Source organism: Coturnix japonica, chromosome 4, assembly GCF_054131305.1.
Source record: "Coturnix japonica strain WE chromosome 4, WE-NBRP24, whole genome shotgun sequence".
NCBI lineage: Eukaryota > Metazoa > Chordata > Aves > Galliformes > Phasianidae > Coturnix > Coturnix japonica.
This window is the reverse complement of record NC_140666.1, coordinates 19,035,472-19,060,667: the sequence shown is the minus strand read 5'-3', so window position 1 is coordinate 19,060,667 and position 25,196 is coordinate 19,035,472. Positions and strand designations below refer to the sequence as shown.

The following is a 25,196-nucleotide window of genomic DNA, read 5'->3' as shown; positions in this document are numbered from 1 at the left end:
CTGACTGACATCATGGAGCACTAAAGATCTGGGGGGCTTCAGTCAAGGATGAAGTGGTGGAGATAAAGGCACCACGTGATTCATTTATGTCTTATGTGACCTAGACAGGAAGGAGGGACAGAGATACAGAACTGCCATGTGCTTTCCTATGCTGCATCACAACAATGAAACAAGATACTCTGGGTAAGTCCATTAGCTGAGAGGCTTGTTCCTTTTCTTGCCTTTTCCTCCAGTTGATCAACATCTGTATGGCCAGCATTGCACTGGGACACAAAGAAAAGCTTGAAGAACAGGTTAAGGTCCTCAACATGCTGTAGTTTAGACTTAAAGCATCCACAAGACCCTTAGCATGTGTATGTGAATTGCTAAGTCATAGCCTGAACCAATGATTGAGCACCTGGTGAAGGGACAGACAACTTTGGGAGCACAGGTGAAAGCAATTCACCCATGTGACTGGAAGGGGCTAACCTAACCTAACCTAACCTAACCTCATTTAAGGGCTGGCTACCACAAGGGGTGGATCTCTTTCTGGAGATCCCTCCTTCTGGAGATTTTAGCGAGTGTTGATCCTTGAGATGGGTGAGCAACTCTTTCTTTAATTGGGTTGTGACCATTCCCTCTGCTGGGGTTAATTTAGAACTGGTTATCTGCTATTGCCTTTCCCTACAGCATAGCACAAAAACCTTTGTTAGGATGTAACCCAGACAAGCATCCCATGAGCACTGATAGGTTTTTTTTCTTTTATTTACTCATCACACAGGCTGCTTTTTCACCAGCATTCATGCCTGTTGTCCCCTAATACAAGAAGAATTCGCTGATAAATATGTGCAGAACCTGTTTTTGCCTGTTTCTATACTCAGCACCTCCTTACCTGTCCTTCGCCTTATGCTCTGCCCATTGCCTTCTCCCTCTGGCCATAGCCTCTCATTGCAGAAGGAGACAAACTGGAAATTCTGGTCCTTTTGGCTTCTTGCACCCATCCCATCTCCTGTTTTGGAGCCAGGACTGAAGCTGGTACTCTCACCTTGCTGGTAAAGGATCATTGGATGGCTTAGGCTAGAAGTAACCTTAAAGATATTGAGCTGCCTTGTCCCATCTGTGGGTAGGGTCACCAACCAGAAGAGATGCCTCTTGCACAGGCAGAGGCACTGGATGCTCATTTTCTTGTGCTCCCTCCATTTCTTTTTTTTTGAAGTTTGTCTTCTGTGCTGAATGGCACCTAAAATAAACATAACCTTCCCTCAAAAATAACAGGCTGTATAATGCAGAGGTGCATCTTTCAGGTAAGGCATGAACATGTTCCTCTCTCGATCAAGGAAAAAAAGGTGTTTTCCCCTTTACTTATTCTCTAGCACCTTAGATTCATGCAGCCCATTTCTCCTGAAATATGGTGGGATTTTGGTCTGTATGCTTGGGAGGGGAGGAGGGTATTTGATTTTTAATGCTTAGTTATTTATTTTTGACATTGCACAGGCCATTCCAGCACCCGCTTTATCTCCAGTGATCTCTGACCCCTGCGTGTCAGGAGTTCAATCTGGTACGTTCCACTCTTTGCCCCCACTTAATTCTTTTTTAGCTGCTCGGCCTTTGAAACCTGGTGCCATATGCCAGCCCCAAAGAGTCCTGATCAATACCAGAGGGCTGCGTCCCTGTGACCTTGCAACCTGCCCCATAAAGGGCAGAGGGCAGAGCAGAGTGTTGGCCATGTTCTCATTACGAGATTTCAGCTGCATTTGTTGGAGGGGGAGGGAGAGCCTTTCTTTCTCACTTTCTTTCTTGCTTTCTTTTCATGAGACTTAGACACCAGAGCTCCTGGCTGTCTGTCGACTCCTCAACTTCATTTAATGAAAGTGAGCAAGAGAACAGCTAAAAATCAAGATGCCTGAGGATTTAAAGTAGGAAGATAAACAGCACATCTTGGTGGAGGAAAGGGATTGTTTGTGTCCATCCTTTTCGGATAGCCAGGATGCTTTGTTGTGCAATGCCTTGGTCACCCCTTAAACAGGGGGAGCCATTAAAAATTGCTTGGTCTATGCAGAAGAGCCCTGGAGATCTTGTAAAAGAGGCACCCAATTTCTCTCCTCTTGCATGGCCTCTATCCAACATAAGAGTCTGTAGGAAGATGTCGGGGACACCCATCTGGGATGCCCTATCTCCAGACTTTACATTTCAGTCTTGGGGCAGTGCTGGTCAGCCCATTCCAATGAGTGTGAACCATTTCTTCTTGGGCCACTACATCTTGAAGCCATCCTTTTTTAAGGCACAGATCTGTTTCTTGGTCATCTCTTTTTGTCTCTGCACAAAAAAGTACATTTGCCTACTTTTCTGCCCTTGCTCCTTTCCTTTTTAGAACAAGGAGTAGGAATAAAAAGGGAAAAGCTTGCAGTGTCTCTATGGGACAGCAGAGCTTTGATGGGATGGCTTCCAAAGGGAGATTTAACCCAGCTTCCTTTCCTCAGAGAGGAAAACCCAAAGCTAACACTGAGAGAAAGGTACTCACCCAGGAGCAGCCATCTACCAAGTGATACAGGGCAGGGAGATAGAAGTGTTCCTTTGGCACAGGACATTCTGAGTCTGCCTCTGTGGATCCCATTCCCATAGTGATGGGGACCACAAGGTGGTTTGGTTGGAATGCAGCTGGCTGCTAGTTTAATATCTGGGGTCAGCGCAACTCACCTGATACAGCTCTTCCCTTCTTTTCTCCTTTGTTTCCACCTCTACAAGGGGATGGACCCACCAACGTCTGGGACAAGCACCGTTGTCCCATGCAGCAGTACTCCAGCTGACCCTCTCAGACTGCCAGTTTAGGGTTAGGGGTTTCTATAAACCTCTAAGCAGACTTCAGGGGGCATTTCTGAGTTGAGAGCTCTCTCTCACCCTTATTATTCAAAGGATGAAAACATCCCAGCTCTCCCCAAGATATATTCAGGGATATTCCCTGAGGCTGGAGAGCAGAGAATTCCCCATTTGGTATTATTCTGCAATCCAAAAGTTCACTCAAGGACAAGAGCAATGGGGTGCTTCATCCTTTTGATTGAGTGCACCATACCCACGGGTGGCAAGGGGAGCCAATACCTCAGACAGAGGGCACTGCTGCACACCATCCAATTAACCCTTCTGATAGCTTCGATTAAAAATAAAGGGGCCTTCAGGTCCCTGCTGGAGTGGCCTATTTTATGTGTGCATTTCCTTGGTTTTGCCTCAGCTTATGATGTTCAGGAAGCGGTTATTTCAGGAAAGGTATGCTATAGATAACTGATCCGCCAGCAAGGTGTCATGTTCCTTCATTTATTTTCAATTACTTTGTCTCATTAGCTCTGGTGAGAATTGCCTGGTGTCAATTCATTTGGTCACCTCCATGTGTGCTGCACGTCTCTGGTGTGGTGTGATCTCTCCCTGGGGGGCATTGTTACAGAACAGCTCTGCTTCTCTTTCAGCTTCATCTTGTTCTCACCTTCTGGGCTACCCCCTGCTTTAAGGCCCTTCTCAGGGTCACAGAGTTCCTGGAGGAAAGCAGGTGGTAAGTACAGTCTTTGGGGGGTGGAGGTTGGGGGTTGGTCCCTTCTCCCCAGTAACAGTGATAGGATGATAGAAACAGGCCTTAGGTTGCACCAGGGGAGGTTCAGGTTGGAAATTAGGAAACAATTTCTTCTCTTAAACAGTGGTGAGGCATTAGCACAGGTTTCCCAGGGAGGTAGTGGAGTCACCATCCCTGGAAGCGTTGGAGAAAAGGGGCTAAGAATGCACCTAAGATCAACACCCATGCTCACTCCTTTATCTGGGAGAGCACCCCCAAAGCTGCCATGGCTGTAGAGGGAGGTGGTTTGTTTGTTTTTTGCTGGTAGTCTCAGGGCCCATCATGCTCCCTGCATGAACTCTCCTTTCAGCCCTTTTGTTCAGGTTCCATGTCCATCTACTTGTGCCCAACCCCATGTAACAGGGTGGGGAGAGATGCTGGAAAAGATGGTAGCATAAAGAGACAGAAGAAGGCATAGATGCTATCCGATGCATGTGGAAGAGAAAAACTAGCCTTCCACCTCTAGCTGCAGATTTCTTCTACTTTCCAGCACAGCATAAAGTTGAAACCTTTGAAACCAAATTCCCTGCTGCCCAAGGGGTGTCCTGACCTGCTGTTTGCCTCTAGGATCATCTCCAGCTGAGCATCTCATGGTGGGCCACCATGAATTAGACTTGTGCTTGCTCACTGCACAAGGCTTTTGTGCTTTCACCTGTCCAAGCATGAACTGATCCATGTCCCCAGTGTGACATGAGCAGTGCATCTGCCTGCTTGCTGTCAGCCATGTGGCCAGCTCAGCTCTGGTGGTGACAACAGCAAAGAGGGCATGGTGTAATTTTCAGATCCGTTGGGGAGTTTTCAGCAGTGATGGCTGGAAAAAAACAGCAATTTCTCTGTGAAAAAGGGCACATTCATTCTGGTTCCAATGAGAAAGAAATAAATAGAAAGCCTGGTAGTGACTGTCCTTAATTGATTAGTCATTTCTGCAGATGATAATTGCACATCAAAAGACAGGGATCCTACTGTTTCATGCAAATGTCCCCAGGAATAACAGCAAGGCACAGGGGAAGTGGGTAGAGGAAATAAATCCTTTAAGACGCTGCCCAGGAGAATTCAGAGCTTGAGATTCATTTTGGAAAAACAATGTTGCTCTGAACATGTCTGGAAGAAATATCCTCAACCTCCTGAGTGCCAGAAACATGGAGAAAGAGGGGGGCCAGGAGTGTGCCCCAGCCATGCCAGAGCATCACCTCTTCAGACACTGGTAGGGAACTTGAAGAGCTGGCTGAGGAGCCAGAATTGGACTTATTTGTTGTGGGTTCTGCAGTGAACCCCAGTTTTGGGTCCTTCCCACACACTGCAGTCTTCTGGGCTCTCTGACTTGTGCCTGGCGTGTCCAGTCCCATTCTGCTCCCCATGCTACCGCATCTGGGCCGCAAGCTAAACACCAACCCTGGGGCTCATCTGAGAACCTCCGTTCTCATTTAATTATTTCAGAGAAGCTGCTAGCCCTGGTGTCTGGCAAAAGAGGCTTGTGAGCATGACTCAGTCAGCCTCCAAAAGCAGCAGTGAAAAAAACAAGAATCTGCTGTGAGCTGCATCTTGATTTTTTTTTAAGCCAGCCTCGTGATGCTTTGCAGGGCCAAAGCACGAGTCTGTAATATCAGAACAGTGCCATAAACTGCAGGCGTTTTGGGGTGCTAATAAGAAAAATGGTCCTTTTTCACAAGCACGCAGCCATCACTGGGGTCATGGAGACCCTCTTGTAGGGTGTGAGCCCCTCTGCATCACAGCTGTGCTGTGGGAGAAGCTTTTGCAGGTGTCATTTCTTGCTTCCAAGGTTCCCAGCTGCCCTCCTCACTGCCCCCAGTAAATCCCCAAACTGTGATCCTTCTAGGCCCCATGTTCCTGACATCACCAAGCACTGGCATGCAAGGCAGAGCTGGGGACACCACTGGACTGTGATCTTGCATCTGCTCAGACCCACCAGCACTGGATTCTTCAGAGCAGTGGTCAGGGATTTGCAGGGCAATAAGCTGCCTTCAGCCCTACCTAAAGGATGACTGTGGAAGACCTATGAGGCACTGGTGGTCATGGAGAAGCCATTTAGCAAATTCTTCCAGCCAAGATTCCCACTCTGTGGTCCCTACAGCCTCTGGTGGAAACGAGATCTGACCTTCCACCTCCTCCTATGCAGCTCTGCATGCCTGGATTCCTCCATGCTCATCACCTTCAGCGTGGGTTAATGAACAGCTGGCATTTAAATATTCCTTCATCACTCCATCCACGTCACCGATGAAGTCACAGACAGCATGTTGGATCCGCAGGTTTGCCTTCAGATCCTTTACCTTCAGCTGTCTTCAGCACAGAGCTGCTGCAAGCTCCTTCCCCTTTGTAGTCAGCAAAGAGAAATAGGCGCTTTCAGGGCATGAGTCATCTGACCTATTTAGCCATCTTAGGAAGAGATGAATGAGTCCTTAAGAGGGCCCGTTTCTTACTGCTGTCTAGACAGCCAAGCTCTCAGCTGCAGACGCCTACCCTTGCTCTTCGGGCTGGGAAGGACTGCTGGCTAACGGTGGGCTCCCCGCTCCAGCAAAGTATTGGCTCACACCTGAGCATTCAGGAAAGATGTGCGCTCAGCTTTGCTCCCTCTGAAGGGAGGATTTCAACACCAAAAGGGTGGAAACCCACTTCTGCTGTACCTCCAAGGGAGGGTTTCATGGAGCTGGGCTTCTTCTGCTGTGACAATACAGCAGAGGTTATTTCAGGTCTGAATGTCAATGGGTGGTGTTAGCCAAGAGGAGGTGTTTTATTATTCTCAGTGAAACCAGCAAAAGTGGCCCAGTCACCCTGGTGACACCACTCCGTGACTGCGACCCAGTGCCAACACCAGCTGGTCTGGGATAGACTTGAGCCTGCGGAGCACGTGGTCTTCACAAGGATGCAAATAGCAAAGACCATGCAGTTTAAAGGGTCAACCTGTTCTAAGAAGAAAGCCCAACCACCGGGACTCTCTGTGATTCCTGGGGCTATTATGAATTTCTCTGTACAAGAGAACGAAAGTGTCCAAGTGAGTGGTGACCATCTCATTCAGATGGCCTGTGGGCCACTTGCTCATGGCTCTCTGTTGATCTGCATTACCGTTCTTTGCCTTGTCTTGCCTTGTTCATAAAGATCTGTGGGTACCCACAAGATTGGTTGCATGGACTAATAGGAACAGGGTAGGCATGGGAAGGTGGTACTATACAAACTAAAAAGTCTCTAACATAGTTAAAACAAGCTGTGCATCTAGGAACCAATCTGGTTTGCTGTGCCTAAGAGGGACTCTGGCAATTACAAATGTCCCAAAGTCATCTTTTGTTTTAGAAGCAGGGGAAGAATGAGTCACAGCAGGGACTGGACTCACATCTGTCCTCCAAAACCCCAAGGCAGATCCTGAATGCTGTGGTGAGGCCTTGGCACATGTGTTGGAAAGCATGTTCTGGTACCAGAGACAGGCTCCAAGGCCAATGAAACAGTGCGAGAAAAAGCTTTATGCGGAGAGGCATTAGAAAATGCACTCCAGAAAGGGCTTCAGAAATGTGTTTTGGGGACCAAATGCCAATAGATCTCAGGGATGCCTTACCTCAGTCCTTTATTTGCTGCCCAAGAACCCACCATGCTTCAAGGACCTGGAACAGCCACAGCAGGAAGTCAAACACTGAGATTTTTGAGGTTTTCGTTGAGCACCACAAAAGGGGAGATGTTGCAGAGCCAAAAAGGATCCCCACCAACACCCATCCCATGCCAGCAGAGCAAATGCAGAGCCAGCACCTGTTCAGAGCCCTGCCAAAGCAGGAGCCTGAGTCATGCCCTGGCTGTCACGAAGACAAGCAGACACTTTCAAAATTAATATATATATTTATTGAATAGTTGCTCTAAGTTGGCTTGTGAAGCCACCCATAGAATTACTTTTCATCTCAGCAGTGGTTCAGTTATCAGTTATTAGCTTTGCAAGAGAAGAAAACCAAACAGAAGGAGGTGCGTTAAAATAAATAGGTTATTTTTTTTCTTATCTTTAAAATAAACTTTTGAAATAAATACTTTGTTGGTTTTTTTAGAGTTTTTTTGGGTTTTTTTTGTTTGTTTTTTTGGGTTTTTTGTTTGTTTTTTTGTTTTGGTTTTTTTTTTTTTCCTTTTAAATTTACAAGAGTATTGTCAAAAAAAAAAAAAAAAAAGCCACTGGGTTATAAACATGTATTATACCTTATAGAAAGGAACCCAAATAAAGGCAGCCAGGGAGGGATCTCTTTATACACTGTACAGAACGCCTTTGTACCAGTTAAATGGAGAATTAGAGGCTTCGGTTCTTGGTATGAGACTCTCCTTTGAAGCCAAGGGGACCTGTCTTCTTGGGAGAGCTTTGTGCTGAGGACGCTGGGGAGGCAGGTGGCTGCCTGTCCACTGAGCATCACGAAGGCCTGAGGGAACTGCCAGGAGATGGGAAGAAGAGGAAGAGAAGGTGGACAGGGACTTCAGCAGGGAAGGAGGGGACCTGCCACACCAACAGCTCACTGGGGAGGATTTGATTCTGCTCCTTTTGAAGCCCTTTGGGTGTTTGCAAAAGGTCCTGGTGCTCACTGAGAAATAACCTGAAGCACGTGAGCCCATAGGAGGTCACAGCTTTGCTTCAGATCTGAACCAGCCACCTCCAGCTGCTGCACGTATCCTAGAGGAGTGGGCTCCATGGGCTCCTAGGAGATAAGCCTCACTTCATTTCCACCGAAGACCAAGAATGGGATTTCAGGTGGGACAGAGGAACATCTCTTCTCTGTGTTTCTTTTATACTGATCACAGAAAGATAGACCTTCCGATATCCAAAGACCTCTCAGTGTTCTCCAGCCTCAAAATACCCATCGGCCAGAATGAGAGAGAGAGCAAATTAACAGAGCAGGTGCTGGGAACAGCAATTTTGGGGCATGGCATGCTCCTTCCTGGTGCTTCCCACTCGTGTAAACCCAGTTCATCCCTCTTTATTGCACTACAGCAGCTGTTGATAAACTGTAAGTTTGTGCTTTGGCATCTTCTGTCCAATGATACTTCCCCACCAGTCCTTTGGATCATATGTGAGTATAGGGGAGAGTTGACTCAGCAGGATCTTATGGGAATCTGAGAATGCAGTCTCAAAGACCTTCCCCAAAAACTCCAACCCTGCCAACTGTTTTCTGATGTCCTTGGCTGGCAGCAGCTTTGGTGTGAGACAAAGAGCTTTCCCAAGGATGGATGCTGTATGGGAAATTGGTAATCACAGCCTGAACCTCTGATTAATCAGCTGAGGCAAGTGTCAGGTCAGCTGTGGGAGCACAGGTGAGAGTAATTTAGCTGTGCTCCCAGAAAGGATGGAGCCTGACTCCACCTCCTCTAGACTTCATTTAAGGGCTGGCTACCACTAAGGCAGCATCTCTTGGAGATGCTCCTTGGTGGTGATTGCTTCAGTGGTTCTCAGCAGACTGAAGGCTTCTATACAGGTGAGTTTTTCCTGTAAATAACCTTTTGTGTATTTACTACCATCTTTTCATTATTGTCACCGTACATGTGCCAACCTGAGCTACAGCCCAAGCACCACCTACTTCCACTGGGAAGACTGGGAGAACTGGGATAGGATGTGTGCTTCAGTTTGGTCCCCAGTGACTCCTTCACAACAGGGCTGGGACTGATCGCACGGTATTAAAGGAGGGGAACAGGGCTTAAAGAAGCCATGGCACAGAGCAAGCACCATCAGGATTCTTTGGAGAAGATGAGAAGAGCAGAGCAGGGGGAGCTCAGGTCCTGCTCAGCAGCTCCTGCCCTGCCTCCTGTTCCTTGGCTCCTGAGCATCTCTCCTTAAATTTGCCCTAAAGCCCTTCATGTTTCTTGGGAAAGGAGCCTGTGACCAGCACAGATGCACCATGTGGAGAAATGCTTTCTTGCAAAGCAGTTCCATCCCTGTCAGGTCCCAGGAGTGCATGGAAAACAGAGGACTTGTCATGCGACTCTCCAAACAGAAAACCAAGAAAGACACTTTAGGACAGAGAAAGACCCAAACTGCCAGGGCAAACAGCCGCACAAACATCTGGAGCAGATGTTATCTGACTCATTACAGGGTGGGGCAGGAAAGGGGCTCACAACTCCAACCAAAATTGGAGCCCTCTCTGAAGGGAAACTGAACCATCCAGCAGCCAGAAATGGGAAGGGAACAGGATGGAACTGGTCTGAAGACATTAGGAAAAGCTCAGGAAAAATAAACATGATCAGAGGCTACCCACAGCCTTCCTGACACCAGATGGGCTCAGTGAACTGGAGCTGGCATCTTTGGAGACCTTTTGGCAAATACCAGCTCTGAACATCTCCATTCCATGCAACTGTAAGACTTCAACACAGCTCTGATTTACCTTCGACACATTCCAACTGAGGCTCTTCATGGTCTGATAGCCCTCTGTGCCCAAGTGGGCCCTCTCCAATTCCCTTCTACATGCTCCATATTCCATAAAATGTATCTCATGAGTTTGGCTTTTCTAGGAGGTGAGACATTCAAGAGACCTGGCCAAACTCCTCAGCCCTGCACTCTGGCTATGGCATGATTCCCTATTGGGAATGGAACTTCCATGCTGACCCAGAAAAAGCCCATTAGGTAGACGGCATCCTGGACTCTTACCAATTGCTTAAGGTAAATATGCTGCAATAGTAGTGCTGGGTTCCACCTCACTGCACTATGCCAAGCCAAACTGGCTCCGAGGAAATGGTGTCTGGACAGCCATCTTCTCATCCTGTGGCTCCAGCACCTGGAGGAGATCACCCCATGTTTGCATGATTTGAGAGGCCGTGAAAATGATGAAGCTTCACATGTTGAGTCATTCCACCATCAGGAGAGGAAGCAACGAATTGCAGAGATACAGAGGTGGTAACTAAATTTATAAGACGGCTCCACTTAAAAAGGAGGAGGGAAAAAAAAAAAATCAAAGTGGAGCAAGTTGGAAAATTCTGTTCATTAGTTTTCATCTGAAAGTTTCAATGAACTATTTCCCGTTCTTGCTGAAGTGAGCCAGTTCCTCAAACCCTCAATGAGAAAAAAAAAAAAGGGACTTTTTCCCCCAAAAAAGGTTTTACACTTTTTAGGAGGAATAAGTTTAAATCAGCACCAATAGATAAGTGAACAGAAAAGGAAGGATGCCTCTTGGTGGAAGTCTCTCCCCGAAACATCACTTGGAAATAACCATGGGCCAAGCAACTGCTGGCATATGGATAAATATATTTGTGATGTATTTTGTAATCGATTGCCACAGAGATGGGCTGATCTTGTGTTGATACAGATGTGTACAGTCTCAGAAGGTCATTGCCTTGAAACCCAAATGGCAAAACTGCACAGGCATCATCTTCTCCCTCCTGAACAGTACAAGGTTCTGTTCTGTAAGCCACAGCATCATCCTGAATTCCCTACCACTCACGGAGGTGGGCTCTGCATCCTTAGAAGCATCTTCCATCAGTGCCCCTTGGTCTCTGGATGAAACCAGGGTCAGGACTTTGCTCATGCCTATACCACAACCAAGGCACAAACTCCCCACCAGGGATGGGATGCACCTCTGCTTCACGCCATCAATGTGCAGCTCCCTTAGAATCAAAGGAGTCAAGCACCAGCAGCACACATTTTAATTAATGTTTCTGAGGAGGATGAATCACTCCCTGGAACTGCTTTTTTTTTTTTTCTTTCTTTCTTTTTTTTTCTTTCCTGCAGCAGAGAGAGCTTGGATCAGCTGTGATTTTTAGATAGCAAATGTATGGGAAGATGAATCCCATCAAGAAATGCTACCTCCTGGCTCATCCCACAGCCAGCACTAAATCCTCCTCCCTCTCTGCAGCCTCTATACTTCCCTTTCCCCCTCTCCCGACTACCTAGGAACTCAAGGTCTAGGATTAGCGATAAACAGACTGGGAAATCATCTTCCAGAATGTGGAAGTGTACCAGGAAGCCAAACCTTGCATCTGGCACCATTCACAGCAGTATCATGGATATTATTAGTAATAGTCCTAGCCATCCTAACATTATATTTATATATACAAAAATAGATCCACAGAACTCTACGGAAAGAAGTGGCTGAGTGAATGCAATGGGCAAGCCCTGGACAGCAGAGTCTTAGAGGAAGCCAAGGGAGACTTTGCATATATTTCTCCAGGGGAATCATTTACTTCCCTCTGCACACACTTGTGTCTCAGAGGAGTGACAGCCTTGGGACGTAATCCCAGCTCCAAGCTCCCCTGACCCACCAATGGCAAATGGAGATGGGGCTGAGCCCAGATGTGGAAGGATCTACCCATAGCTGCAGCAATGGGTTTGGCTTTTTAGGATCACAGCACGTAAACCATGAAGTGATGACCCCAAATCATGGTCTGCAGATGGCCCAACTCAAGGGCTCCATTCAGCCCCATCCCCACTGTAACAGGATACCCTCAGCAGCGACAGTGCTGTGGCATGCTGATGGCCAAGGAAAGCAAGATGAGGGCTCAAAGGCAGCTTCTGCAGGGAAGGAAGGTTGGGGCTCCATCTGTGGAAACCCACTTTGACTCTCCATTTTCCCCAAGCCAAAACAGGAGCCCCACCTCGGATCAGTGCTAAGCAGCAGGGAGAGAAGAGCTGGCTGTCAATAGTTGGGTTTGGGGACTTTTTTAAAGTGATTTCAGTGCTGGTGGAAGGTACCAGACAGGCAGAAGGCAGATCTAGGGAACAGGGTGGTGGGACAAAGCACTGTCCCCATGGCTACTTCACCCTACCTCGAGTACAAGCCTGGAAGTATAGAAAGGGAGCTGCATCTGCTCAGTGGTGGGATGGAGATGGGTGACAATATCATCTTCTCTCCCATCCCACCATGGTTTGCACTTTGGAGGAAGACCCTTCACCTCCAGGCATGGAGAAATGAATAGTTGTTCCAAACCAGCATCCTGCTCTCCATCACATCCCAGGGGAACTTTCCCCTCACTGCAGCTGGGCAGCAGCTTAAAGGTTTGAAATCTTCCCACAGTTTCCCTTCTTCTTGGAGGCAGGAGAAATGAGGTGCCATCTGGCTATCATCTCTTGATGGCTTCCAAGCAGGCAGGGAGGCTGCTGCTGCTTGGTGGGACCCTGTGGCACCTGGAGGATAAGGGATGTAGGCAGTGGGAGAAAATGGAGACCACCCCTGAAAAGTGCTGGAAGGAGAGAACAGATCCAGGCTCCTGGAGGACTCTAGCTTGGGATGCATGGCCCCAGCTCCTCCTCCCATGGGAAGAGCCACGGCCCAGGGACCCTGAGTCTCGTTCCTAGGAGGAAGGCAGGGACAGGGGAGCACTGCAGAGCAGGGGCAGCCAGAGGATGGGGACGAAGGGGAGAGGATTAGGAGGAACTGTCTGCTTGTTCTCCCCAAGAGGGTCATACCGGCTTATCCAGTGCCTTGGGGAAAGGCGTGCCGCTGGAGGAAGAGATCTTTCTGCACACCGTGTTAGTGTGGGTCTGACAGCGGCAGCCGGGGCGTTTCAGGCCATCATAACCCCGCTGGCAAAGTTTGAGGCACCCCAAGGTGGGAAAGTAGCAGCAGAGGCAGGGCATGAGGAGGGAGAGGAAGCTCATGGCAGCCCAGCGGGCACAGCAGGAACCCGGCCCGCAGGAGCATGGGTCATCAGCGCAGGTGTCCTCGTCATCGCTGGAGCAGTGGTAGAAGATGCCCTTGACACAGCAGAGACAAGTCCCGTAGTCGAGGAGGCTCTCTGGGGAGCACAGGCAGCGCTGATTGCACAGCCAGCAGGAGGGCAGGCCACGGGCGGCCGTGCAGCGGGCACACTTGCAGCGCCCACACTCCTCGCAGACAAAGAGGTGCCCGCCATGCAGGCTGCCCTTCTCCACTGCTCCTTTCAAGGGAGATTCCTCTGCTTTCAGCTCGCCGGCCCTGGGTTGCGTCCGGATGAGAGAGTGACCCGAGTGGGATGGCGTCAGGGCGCTGAGCAGGCGCTGCTCGGAGGCTGTGGTGCTCTGGGACACAGAGCTGGCTGTGCTGGAGTGGCTCATGGCTTGCTGCAGGGGTGGCATGTGGGGCTGTTGGCTGCGGTGCAGGTCCTGCAGCGTGGAGGATGCCAGGCGGTCCTGAGTCCACTCCTGCTTGTGTGATGGCTGCGAGAGGGATGGGTTGGAGCGGGCTTGCTGGAAGCAGGTGGCTGGCCTCTCCACGTAGTTGTTGCTGGCACGGATGGAGCGGATTTGGTCGATGGACAGGACCTGCTGGAAGTCCTCAGCTGGGGGTTCCATTGTCTCATCACAGCTGAGCTCAGCCACACTGGAAGAGAGCTGCATCTCCAGGAGTTTTGGGAGCCTGCGGCATCAGGGCACATCTAAAAGTCCTAAAGGATACAGTGGAAAGAGGAACATTTGCATTATGCTTCATAACAGTCCATCCCTGCAGCCCATTGAACTCCTAATGAATTTCATAGTCACAGACAGGTTGGGTGAGAATGGACTTCAAAGCCCATCTGGTTCCAACCCCTGATGTGGGCTGGTTGCACCCCACCAGCTCAGGCTGCCCTGGGTCCCATCCCACCTGGCCTTGAGCACCTCCAGGGATGGGGCAGCCACAGTTATCTGGGCAGCAGTGCCAGGGCCTCACCGCCCTGAATAAAACATTTCTTCTTAATATCATATTCCTAACAAACAGCTCAAGGCTCTGCTGAGCCCAGGAGGATGTTGGCTGGACATTTCCAAACACTGGGACAATGAGACTTGTCCCTTGGCTCAGGTGGATGCAGCATCTCCTCATGCTCTGTGTCCTTCCAGGGAAGGTTCCCCAACTCTTGCCAGCAGCAATGGGCACTGCCTGTCCTCCCATGAGGAGGGGAAGCTCAGTGCTGAGACTTGGCCAGTGATAGAGCTGGGAACAGCATCTCCAGCTCAGGAAACTGTCGTGAGCCAGGGGCACAGGGAAGGAGGGAAACCAAACACATTTAATTGCAAGTAGCAACAGCAACAAATCACCACTAATACAACATGTGCTTGACTCCCCAAGACCTCGCATTTCACAGTGCAGTGCCTAGATTTCCCATTCACATCCCCATCACAAAAGGGCAGACTTCTACTTAAACCCCAAAGGCAAAGCTGATATAAGCAGCTTGACTTGCTCCTGCACCAAAGCTGCCATGCAAAAATGGAGCAGCCATGTGGATGTGCTTCATTGCATGCCAGTACCCCCAAGAACTTCCAGTCCAGATTTTAGTTGGATGTGTGCTTTGTGTGCACAGCCAACTTCCCCGGAATAAAGCTGTTCCCTGGCAGATCAAACATCTGATCTGCGGGTGACACCAGTATTGTCACAGTGCCCACAGGAAGGCTGTTCTATAGGAGCTCCTGTGGCCAGCAAAGGCCAGCAAGTAGGTGAGGGGCCACAGGTAAATCTGCTCATGCAGCAGAGAGAGGCAGAGGGAAGATTGATTTTCATTAGCTAAGGCTGACCTTGAAGAGCAGGAAAAGCAAAGGCAACTTACTTTGACAGTTAAAGCAAGAAATGCCCTCTCCCATCCCCCCTCCAGGAAAGAAAATGCAAGAAATCTGCTTAGATTTGTGGGGATTTTTTGTTTTTTTCTCCTTTGCAAGGAGCCCACTTCCAAGCCATTCTGAGTGAGATGCTCACCCCATGCAGGGCAGTGTGAGTGGTGAATGGGTCACTGTTGGATACCCATAGCTGACTGGGAATGGATTTCTTTAGTGGGAATACAAGGTGAGCCACGAGAGCATGTTTCCAGGATGGGAATGGGCCATGCAAGCAAAGCTCTCAGTGAAACACAGGCTAAGGAGCTGCAGCCCCCTGGACCCCTGAAGAGATGTGCAGATGGAATCATGCAACAGGGAACATAGCAGCTTCAGTGGGTTCCTGCATCTCTCAGGACACAGATCCCATCTCAAAGGGCATTAGGCTGACTGATACCCAGTGCAGGTGGAGCTCCTCATATCTTGGTGTTCATCCCCTTCGTCTGGGTGCTGGGTTTGGTGATGTTTGGGCATTAGGACTCAAACCAGGCAGAGTGGGGACCTTGGGAAGGTTCACATGTGGGGCTGAAAGTGAGATGTGACCCAAAGGGGGAGACCTGGGACAATAGAGGGTCTGTGGTGATGGAAACGGTGGAACCGGGAGACTGAGAGCAGCCAAAGGGCAACTACTCCCACACAGTCCTACACGCAAGAAGTAGAGACATGATTAGGCAGGAGGAGCAGTGTGGAGGATGCTGCAACATGGGGGTGACAGGAGGCAGAGAGAAACTGGCAATAGAACGCAGCGCACTGCAACCTGGACGCTTAGGATCTGGGTCCTGGACTTGGATGCAGCACCTGGGGCACGACATTTCCTTGGAGGACCCATGGCACCAAACCTGGGCCCAGGTGCTCCTGAACCTACAATCCCCAGATGTAGGAGTTAGACAAAATGTCTCTTTCTGTGAACGGAGTGAACAAGAGCTGGGGTGTCTACAGGGAGATGGAGTAGCTGGGATTCCCTTGGTCCAGTGGAATGGGGGGAAAGGGGGCTGAACACCCAGAGTGAGGACCCTGCTGTTGCCCCACAGAACCCCACTTGCTCCTGTCACTCCTTGCCTGAGGCACAGGGTGTGGGGGGGCTACAGTAGGTCCCTGCCCTCCACCCACAGCACTGCCACCCCCTCCCTGCCTACCTGCCCGTTGGGGGGAGCAGGGCAGCGTGTCCCCAGCCTCCTCCTCCTCACACCCTGCCTGCCAAACGGGCACACCAGCCCCGGAAACCAGGCAAGCTTTATGACCGGCAGCAGCCCCAAACATATAAAGTTCGTGTGATAATGGGCCAGAGGAAGGATCGTAAAAGCAAATGATTTACAGGCACTGGAGGTGGCTGCGAGCTCTGCAGAGCACTCCGGTGGGAACAGAGGGGGCTTCCTCCGTGCAGGACCCCCTCATTCCCCACTCACGGGCACTTGCATGGCCAGGTCCCTACCTCCATCTCCCCCACGCATACCCCACTCATGTCCAGCACTTCACGCGTGGATCCCAATGAACGCTCCCTACAATTCAGCACCGCCACCGGCAGCCACGCGTATCCCACACTCCACGCGTGACCCGAACCCCACTCACGTCCCGCACCCACCCGTGTCCCGTACCCCACTCACCCCGCCGCCGCTCCATCCGCCGTGCCCAGCCCTAGGGGCCGGTGGGCGGCACGGGCATGGGGCACCGGCCGCCCCCCCGGCCCCGCAGCCGGGGGCAGCGAAGCAGAGCCCTGCAGGGCTGCCCGGCTCGGGTTTGTGAATGCAGGCAGGTCCTTGTGAATGGGGGCAGCGTGGAGGATGGGAGGGAGGGAGGGATTTAGTGCTGCCCGTTAGCATCTCTCCCTCTCCCTCTCCCTCTCTCTCTCTGCCGCTCGCTTTCCCGGAGCTGGAGCTCTTAATGCTTACCTAAGTGGCGTCATCCAGCTGAAATTGAATCGGCCCATTAGCGGTCCCCATAGAGCCCTGTGCATCCGCTCCCTAGATAATGACTGCAACAGAGCCGAGCGCTGCGGGATGCAGCAGGCGCTATTTAAACATTTCCGTCTCTTCTCCGGCTCTGCTTCCCCCCTCCGCGCCCACCGGGACAGCCCCGCCGACCCCGTTCCTCGGCCCCCGGGGGACACAGGGGACAGCCTCATATAGCCCCATCCCATCGGCACTCGTGGGTTCGGTTTATTTTGCCATCACCACGGGCACGGTGTGTCGGAAGTGCCTTTGGGGTTTGGCAGCACAGAGCAGGGGATGGCATCGACCTGCGCTGTCACCTTGATGCATAAATCACTGTGCTTCAGGCACTGTCACCTGCTCCCCAGACCCAGTCACCTCTTCTGGGTATTTGGGAGGCATCAATGGGAGCCTGGATGCCGTCCACCTCTTACGCTGCCAGAAAGTCCACACTAATTCCAAATTAGTGACCAAAGCTCAGATAGGATGGAAAGAGGCTTTTCTTTGCCACAATCCCCCAAATCAACCCCACAGCTGCTGTTCTCTCAGGAGCAAAATCCCTCAGACTCTGTGTGCAAGAAGGACATGGACCTTCTGTCACTTGTACACTGTGCTCGCTCCCTCCTCACACTGTCTTGGGGCATACTGAGGACCCTTGTGACACCCCTGGGGCTCATCTAGAAATGAACAAGATTTGGGTTAGCAGTCCTGAGGACACAAGGCTTCTCCTTGGTGACACTGCACACAGCTTTGGAGCCAGCTTGAGCTCCTAGCTTCTCTTTTTACCCCCCCAGTCCTTCCCAGATCCTTTCAAGCAGTGCTTTATGGCCGAGTGAAGCAGCATTTGCAGCTCGAGGGGGCTGAGGACCTGTCTTCGAAGAATTAGGGTGAGGGTATGAAGAACCAGCACCCTTTGCAAGCCCAAACAGCATGGGAGCCCTGCCACTTGTTGCCCCACAGATGGGCTTCAACGAGGATGACCCCATTGAGCTCAGTGGCTCTCTCCCAGTGCACGCCAGCAGAAGCCCAACACAGTGATGAGCCACCCTGCTCTCTGGTGGTACATAGATGTGCCTGTCCACACTCGTTTTTAGGTATTTCAATGCTGAGCATCCCTCTATCCACACGGGATGTTTTCAGAGGTGCTGCTCCAGGAGTGGGGAATGGACCCTCGACAGCATCAACCCACAGCCTAAACGCCACATCCCGCTCCAACCAGCTCCTCCTCTTCATCACATCGCTACCAGCTCAGGTTTTAAAGGCACAGAAAGGAACGAGGTGCCCAAACCCCAGCGCCCGCCTCCAAAAAAGCACGTGTGCGCGTCCTCCCGTTTTCCCAGCCCCGATCTCTCGCTCCCACCTCAAGGCGTGCAGCAATTTGGGCTTTCCCTCCACCGTCTCGCAGCATCCCTGCAGCCTGCGTCGTGTTCGGCGCCGCTTTATTCCTCGCCTGCTGCCGAGGGAGGGCCGAAAAGCATGAATGCCGAGATGCTGAGACAAGTGGGAGGGTGGGAAGCAAAGGGAGAATAGCAGCCTCCTGGGGAGTTATTGACCACAGCATCTCCGAAGAGATAGGGCTGGGAACTGGGATGGATTTGTAGAGGAGGAAAGTTGAGGGATGCTCCCGAAGGAAGGGTCTGGGACAGATCCTCCATCAGGATCTGGAAGGGGGGGAGGGCGCAATTAGGATAGGGATGTGGTTCCCTGACTGTGCAGTCGTAGCACAGAGGATGCTGTGAGTCTCCTCTGCTCTATGATAGCCTCTCCCTGTGAGTGCAGAGGATTTAGCATCCTGCTGTGCCCCCTGTCCCCTGCTACCTGTACCTGCCGATCCCACCTCCCCCTCCAGCCCTTTGGGTCACTGCTCCCAGCTGGAATCTGTCACCTCTTAGCCCCTCCAGCACCCCTGGAGTCCCATCCTAAGTAGCTCCCCAGGCCCTGTTCTCTGCTCTTATTTTGGAGCTTCTCCTCCTGGGACAGCTGACAGCATGGAGTTATCCATCTTCCCATCCTCAATAACAGTTCAAAAAGCTTTTTTAGGTCTATGCACAAAATCACAATGATTTTAACAAAGCCAAAAGGGCTAAATCTGGAGCCTGAAGTGTTTGGCTGGGATTTAAAGCAGGCAGGAGATCCTCCAAACACTCCAGTCTCCCTGTTCAGAACAGCTCACTGCTGTGATCAGCCCAGGGAGGAGAAAATCCCAGAGGAAGGCTGAAGGTGTCTGATCCTTTCTGGTGCTCTCAGCCAGACTTGGGCACCAGCAGAGGGAAGATTCATCTTTGGTTAGACGACGCAGGGAGAGAAGGAGTGAGGGGGGCGAAGAAAAAGTACGATTCCCCTGATTAAATCAGGCAGAAACAAAGAGGTGCTGGTGCCCTCTAATTTCTGGATTCACAGATTTTAGGGCCAGAAGGGACGGTGATGTTCATCTAGCCTGACAGTCTGTATTATGTGAAAGCCACTTGAAGGCAGACAGCACCAGCAGCTCTTCAGAAGCAGCAGCAAGTGCTGGGGAGGAATTAAAAGGCTGTGATTCTCCCAGGGTGAGAGATGTGGGGATCCCAAAACAAGCCTCAATGAGGAGGCACCAGGTACATCCGCCCCACTGTGCACAGATTGAACAGACGGCTGCACAGGGAGGGGAGAATCATCATTTCCCTTCTGCATCATGCAGTTCCTTTGCTCAGCAAGCAGAGGGGAAAGAAGCAAACCCTTTCTTGTGCTTTTATTTTGGTGAATATAGAAACTTCTCCCTGTTCTCTGCTGCATCTGGTGAGCAGCAAGTGCTGCTCCATGGGGCTCCACACCTTGACCCAGATTCCCTTACTTGAATACCGCAATTCCCACTCTAATCCCAACCCAATGGACACAACTCATCCCTAGGAAAGAAGCAGGAGGGCAGTTCCACCCTATTTCTTTGCCTTCATCCCTTGGAGCTCCCATTTCAATGTCACTTTAACTTGAACGTGTGTGTACAGGGGAGAAAAGGCTTTGTATTAAATTGCCAATCTGGTCACATGTTGCCTGGGATTTGGCCGTAGCTAAGCAGCACCACCCCCGCATTCACTTTTTTGGCTGGTGACTCCTCTGCTCGGCGTAAGGCAGAGCCGGTGAAGAATAGGGGGGGAAAAAGGCAAAGAAAAATAAAATAAAAATAATAATAAAAAAATAAAAAAATAAAAATAAAAGGCAAGTCATTGTGAATGTCAGGAGCTCCTCAGCTGCGGGTGTGACAGCGATCCTCCCCCTCCAAACTCGCTCCGGGTGAGAGCCAAAGGGAGAGGGATTTCATTAGGATCTGGTGGCGGGCTATTTTCAGAGCTGACATCCTACCCACAGCTAAAAATAGCTGGTCCCCTCCACGCAAACCAGGGTTTCTGTTCGGTTAAACTTTAATAAACCTCAGCAAGGCTCAGACCTTGCTTTCTCCCCACACTTTGCTCCCTTGCATGCTCCACTCCCATTGCTTTGCCCCATCTCCATCCTTCATTCGCCTCCTCCTGGGTGTCCTCTCCCATCTCCCACCCGTTGAGAACCCATCCAAGGTTCTTGCTGGATCATCCCAAAAGCTTAGGAAGGTGAAAGAGCACCAGGGCCACCAAACCACTTGCAAAGCAGCAGCACCTTGTTTTGTTCACTCACAGAGAGCCCAGGGCATGTCTAAGAGGAGCATAGCCTAAAAACTGTGTCCAACCACCACTGCTGGTCCTCATTTCTCCATGGGCTGCTGGCAATTCCCTTCCTTCATTAGCACTGTCACCCCACAGGTATTTATAGTCATTTATAGCCATTTATAGCCCGCACTGACCCTGCTTTTTTAACAAAAACATGAATTTAACTCCTTCTGATGCTCCTATTTCCTCCAGCTCATCCTGGTGATCCAATACACCCCAGTTTGGAACAACCAAGCTCTTCCCTTCTTAATGCACATTCCAGACCTAAATATCCCTTCTTTCTCTGTTCCCAGCATACTCAAGATGCTCCAGGCCCTGCTGCCTTTAAGACAAGACCAAAGGTTTGTTAAAGGATGCTCCAAGCATTCCCAGTTTTTCCCAGATTGGGGAACAGATCCATCTCTGCATCCTTTGCACCATGTCCAGTGCAAAGGCACAGGGATAGGACACAGAGGCAGTGTTGGAGGAGGGACAAGCTGGCATGCCATGAGGACAGCAGGGACAGTGTCATCGGGACAGGGATGGTGCGCTTGCCTTCTGCCTCATGCTGGGTGCACGCCGGCCCTTTGGAGCCACTGGCCGCCAGCCAGCCAGCCATTTCCTGGTAATCTAATAGCCGCAGCAGATGAACTGAAAATGCATTTCCTGCCACCGTGCTGTAAAATTTTTTATTAATGTAAAGAGAGAAAGGCAGCTCTGATCCAGAGCTGCCAGGGTGGGGGGCATCTGCCTTGGTGGATAAACTGGGGATGAGAGACATGGGGATGGTGACACGGGGATGCTGTGGGAAGCTGGTGGGCATCAACTGAGGGTACACACAGAGGTAAGCACCAGGCTGGGGTTGTGTTGAAATCCAGCCTTTGGTACAGCTTCAGCTTCCCAGTCTTGCAGGAGCACCATGGTCCCTTCTTTGCCACATCCAGCATTGCTGCTTGGTGAAGGGGCCTAGGGATGGGGTGGCCTTGGGCTGCCTCCTGCCACTTTATCTCATTCATGAAAAGCACATGTCTTGCTTTACCCTGGTGAACAGGGACACATCCCTGGAATTCTGCAGACAGAGTATGTGTCAAGCCAGGCATCAGTCACCTGGATATGGAGGCACAGGTGAGACAAGTGCCTTTCCTAGAGTGCCCCAGCAGCAACTCCAGGGCAAAGGGACAGCACAAGTGGGTTTAATGGCATCTCTGGGAACACCCCCTCACCTCCACCCCAAAAACCCCAGCCCAAGTCCCCTTGTCCCAACTGAGGCCATTCCAGCGCCCCCTTGGTGGACACAGCCCCAGGGCTGTGGGCCTGGAGATGTTGGCACAGCCCCTTTCCCACCCAGAGCCTGTTCCCTGCACCAAGGCAGAGCTAAATTGGAAAAACACACACAATGACCTCTTGTGGAATGTAGTATGAATATTTGATAGGTCTAATGTAATCATATCCAATCGATATAGGCAGGAATATCTCTCCTCCCTCCCATGCTCTCACTCTGCCTGGTCCCTTCCTCTCTTTTCCTCTCTCTCCCTCGCTCTCTCTTTCATTAATGCATTCTCCACTTTACATTATTTATTAACTTCCTTCCTTTTTTCTTCTTCTTTTTTTTTTTTTTTTTTTAATTTAGAAAAAATAAATAACAGTGGTTATCTGGAGGCTCAGCTTCTCCTGCCTAGGCGCTTTTAGGCCAAGCAGTGAGGTCCTGCTCTTACGAGGTCCCCCCAAAAGCCCCTGGGCACGTCCACCCATTGCACACAGAAGAGCAGAGGTTGCACCAAGCCTGAAAGCAAGGCACCAAAGTGCAGAAACCACTGAGGAAGCTGAGGTTCTCTGATGGAGCCAGATGGGTTGTTTGGTCCCATCTCCATCACATCAGGAAACAGAGGCTGTCCCTTACTATCCCCAAACTGACCCAAGCTGCTGCCAGCAAATGGTGGTGATCAGTCCCATGAATCAGCAGCTCATCAGCCTACAAGGCACAGTCCTAATTATTTGCTGATACTCACAGCGTTGCAATGCTGAAAACCTCTGTGAGACCTTAAATGCTGGTCCATATCCTAAAATCTTCTTGCTGGAGGCTGTGGAAGGTTTGGGCTCAAAGTCCCATTGTGGCCTGGGGAAGGACAGGAGGAGAATGAATCTCCTTGCACAAGGCTAGGCTGTCCTTTGGTTCTTCCAGGGCTCCTCAGAGTTGCTGAGTGCAGGGATGATCCCACGGATGCTGCTACTCTGCACTGTCCTACCAGTGCGGGCTGAGCATGGGAGCTTACAAGGTTAGGGCTGGCCCCAGTTTCTGCCCTTCTGAGAACAGAACTTCTGCAGAGCCATTCACTGGGATAAAGAAATGTGAGGCTGGTGCCAACTGCTCTAACACATGCATAGGCGGGGTAAATGCAGTGCCCCATGCTCCAAATGAAGCTGTTTAGGGAGTGCAAAGACCCATCTCTCCCATCTCCCCATGGAGAAGCATGGTAAATTCATGGAAATCAGGAAATTAAGTTAGTTCATGGTTCCTGACTCAGTTTCCCTTTCCGGTAGGTATGATGGCTTAGCCACCTGGGAAGGACCCTTCCTGCTCCCATGCTTGGGGACGTGTAGATGTCCAGGGTATGTCCAGAGCTGGCTGCCATCCCCCAAGATCTCATGATCCTAAGTATCTTCAGCACAGACTATCTCAGAGCAGACTGCAAGTAGGACAATGGTCCAGACTGTATTGACAGAATAAGTAACAACAGCTTTAAAGTGAAACAGAGAAGACTTAGATTGGAATAAGGAAGATTTTTTTTTTACAGCGAGGATGGTGAAACTTCAAAACATGTTGTCCAGAGAAGTTGTGGATGCCCCATCACTGAAGGAGCACAAAGTTGGGTTGAATGGGGTTGGTCCAGAGAATCTGCAAGGTTCCCTTCCCCTTAGAGCAAAGCTTGCAGGCTCACCCTTATCTCCCATCCCTTGGGGGCTGGAGGATTCACTCCACCTCCTTGCAGTCCCCATGGCTGTTGCAGACATATGGGAACTGGCAGAGACTTCTGCTTTAATGTGAATTCACTTATTGACTCTGCAGAACTAAGGGTAGAAGAAAATCGAGAGGAGGAAGTGTCAGGAAGGAGCTCCAATTTGCAGTGTTGAAGCTACATATTATCCTCTGAGCCAGCAGGCAGTGAGTCAGGATGGTGACTGGGGGCGACCTAACTTCCCACCCAGCTTCTTTCTGCAGCACCTTCCATTCATCCTGCAAGAGCCTCCTGAAGTCTTATTTGCTAGAAATATTTGTTTCAGGTGGAAATCTTGGTTGGAAAGGGGGATCAAACCAGGATGAAGCACAGGTTCCAGCCACTTCACAGGACTCAGAAGAAAAGGCTGGGACTTCAGGAAGATGCTGTCCTTGCAGATACCTGCAGTGCTCCCCTCATAAAGGTCCCATAAACCAGGCGGAGCTTGTCACTTGTGTTCCAGCACTTTCTTCTTGATCTCCACCCCTATGAGCTCCAGGCATCCCACCATCATCCTGCTGGTCCAGCCTTGTGCTGCCTTCCCATGCTTCCCACCCACATCTCAGGTACGGGGACATGATGACAGGCACAGCCAGCATGGAGAAGACAAGGGAGTGAAGGCAGCTGGCAGCCCCCAGGCCAAGCTAATCAGAGAGAAACTGTGATGTAAGGGCAGGGGAAGCAGGGTCCCGGCCTTTCCCAGGCTCTGCCGTGCTCCACGCTCTGCTTCCCTGCCAGTTTATCAGCCACTGGAGCACGACCAAGGGAACATCGGCCAGGACAGAACAAATAAACATCCGAGTTTGGGCTTCCTTCCTTCCTTCGAATAACCAGAAAAAAAAAAAAAAAAGAAAAAAAGAAAAAAAAAAAAAGAGGCAGAGGATTAGATTAACTTTTAAAAGATTGAAACAAGCCAAATAAATAATTATTTATTTATGTTTCCATGGTTATGGGTGTATTCCTGGGGATGAGGCAGATCGGCTCTCTGCCCTGACTGCAGTCCCCAAGGGGATTTGGGCTCTGCCCCTTTGGCTGGTCCTTCAGTCACCTTGAAACCCGCTGTCCAGTATCACTGTGAGAGACAGACATTTGGAGGTGATTTTATCCATGGAAAGGGAGAATTAGGAGGAGGAAGATTAAATTCACTTAAATCATTAGAAAATCCACCTGGACTCCCATGTCTTCAACACACAGCCGCCTGTAAGTCACCTGGGTTAGGTTATGTCAGTCATGTTGGATTGACATGGACATTTTGGTTGGGTTGAGTTGTGCTCCTGAGTGGTACAGTAAAAATACTCAGTCACAGCTTGAAGCAGTGATTGAGCACCTGGTGGGAGGGCAGGGGCAACCCATGGGAGCTCAGGTGCATGCAATGTACCTGAATGACCAGAAGGGGTGGAGCCAGGATCCACCCCTTCCCAGACCTCATTTAAGGGTTGGCAGTAGAAGCAACAGCATTTTGCTGAAGATTACTTTATACCTGTGGCCTTTCAAAGGTAAGCAGATTCTTTCCTTTGTTTCTGTGTTTATAGCTGCTGCCTT

At 50.4% G+C, this 25,196-nt stretch overlaps 1 protein-coding gene and 1 long non-coding RNA gene across 4 annotated transcripts; one reads left to right on the top strand and one right to left on the bottom strand.

Annotated features, from left to right (window-relative positions):
* Nucleotides 1-483: 483 nt before the first annotated feature.
* Nucleotides 484-3,538, top strand: LOC107312858 (uncharacterized). The gene is made up of 3 exons (XR_014945201.1): nt 484-579; nt 1,474-1,537; nt 3,438-3,538. It is a non-coding gene; the product is annotated as an uncharacterized LOC107312858 (long non-coding RNA).
* A 3,859-nt stretch (nt 3,539-7,397) lies between these two features.
* SPRY3 (sprouty RTK signaling antagonist 3) lies at nt 7,398-18,568 on the bottom strand. 3 transcript variants are annotated; one of them, XM_015860654.3, is made up of 2 exons: nt 18,363-18,568; nt 7,398-13,897 (listed from the first exon to the last, which is right to left on the bottom strand). In XM_015860654.3, the coding sequence occupies exon 2, from the start codon at nt 13,848-13,850 to the stop codon at nt 12,936-12,938; it is 915 nt and encodes a 304-aa protein (XP_015716140.1). In that variant the 5' UTR covers nt 13,851-13,897; nt 18,363-18,568; the 3' UTR covers nt 7,398-12,935. The 3 variants fall into 3 exon arrangements, with proteins under 3 accessions (XP_015716140.1, XP_015716138.1, XP_015716137.1); XM_015860652.3 differs by lacking the exon at nt 18,363-18,568 and adding an exon at nt 16,964-18,326; XM_015860651.3 differs by lacking the exon at nt 18,363-18,568 and adding an exon at nt 16,679-16,948.
* Nucleotides 18,569-25,196: the final 6,628 nt, after the last annotated feature.

Coding starts and splice junctions, on each gene's coding strand:
- SPRY3 (XM_015860654.3), bottom strand. CDS start 13,850: ATGCAGCTCTCTTCCAGTGTGGCTGAGCTCAGCTGTGATGAGACAATG.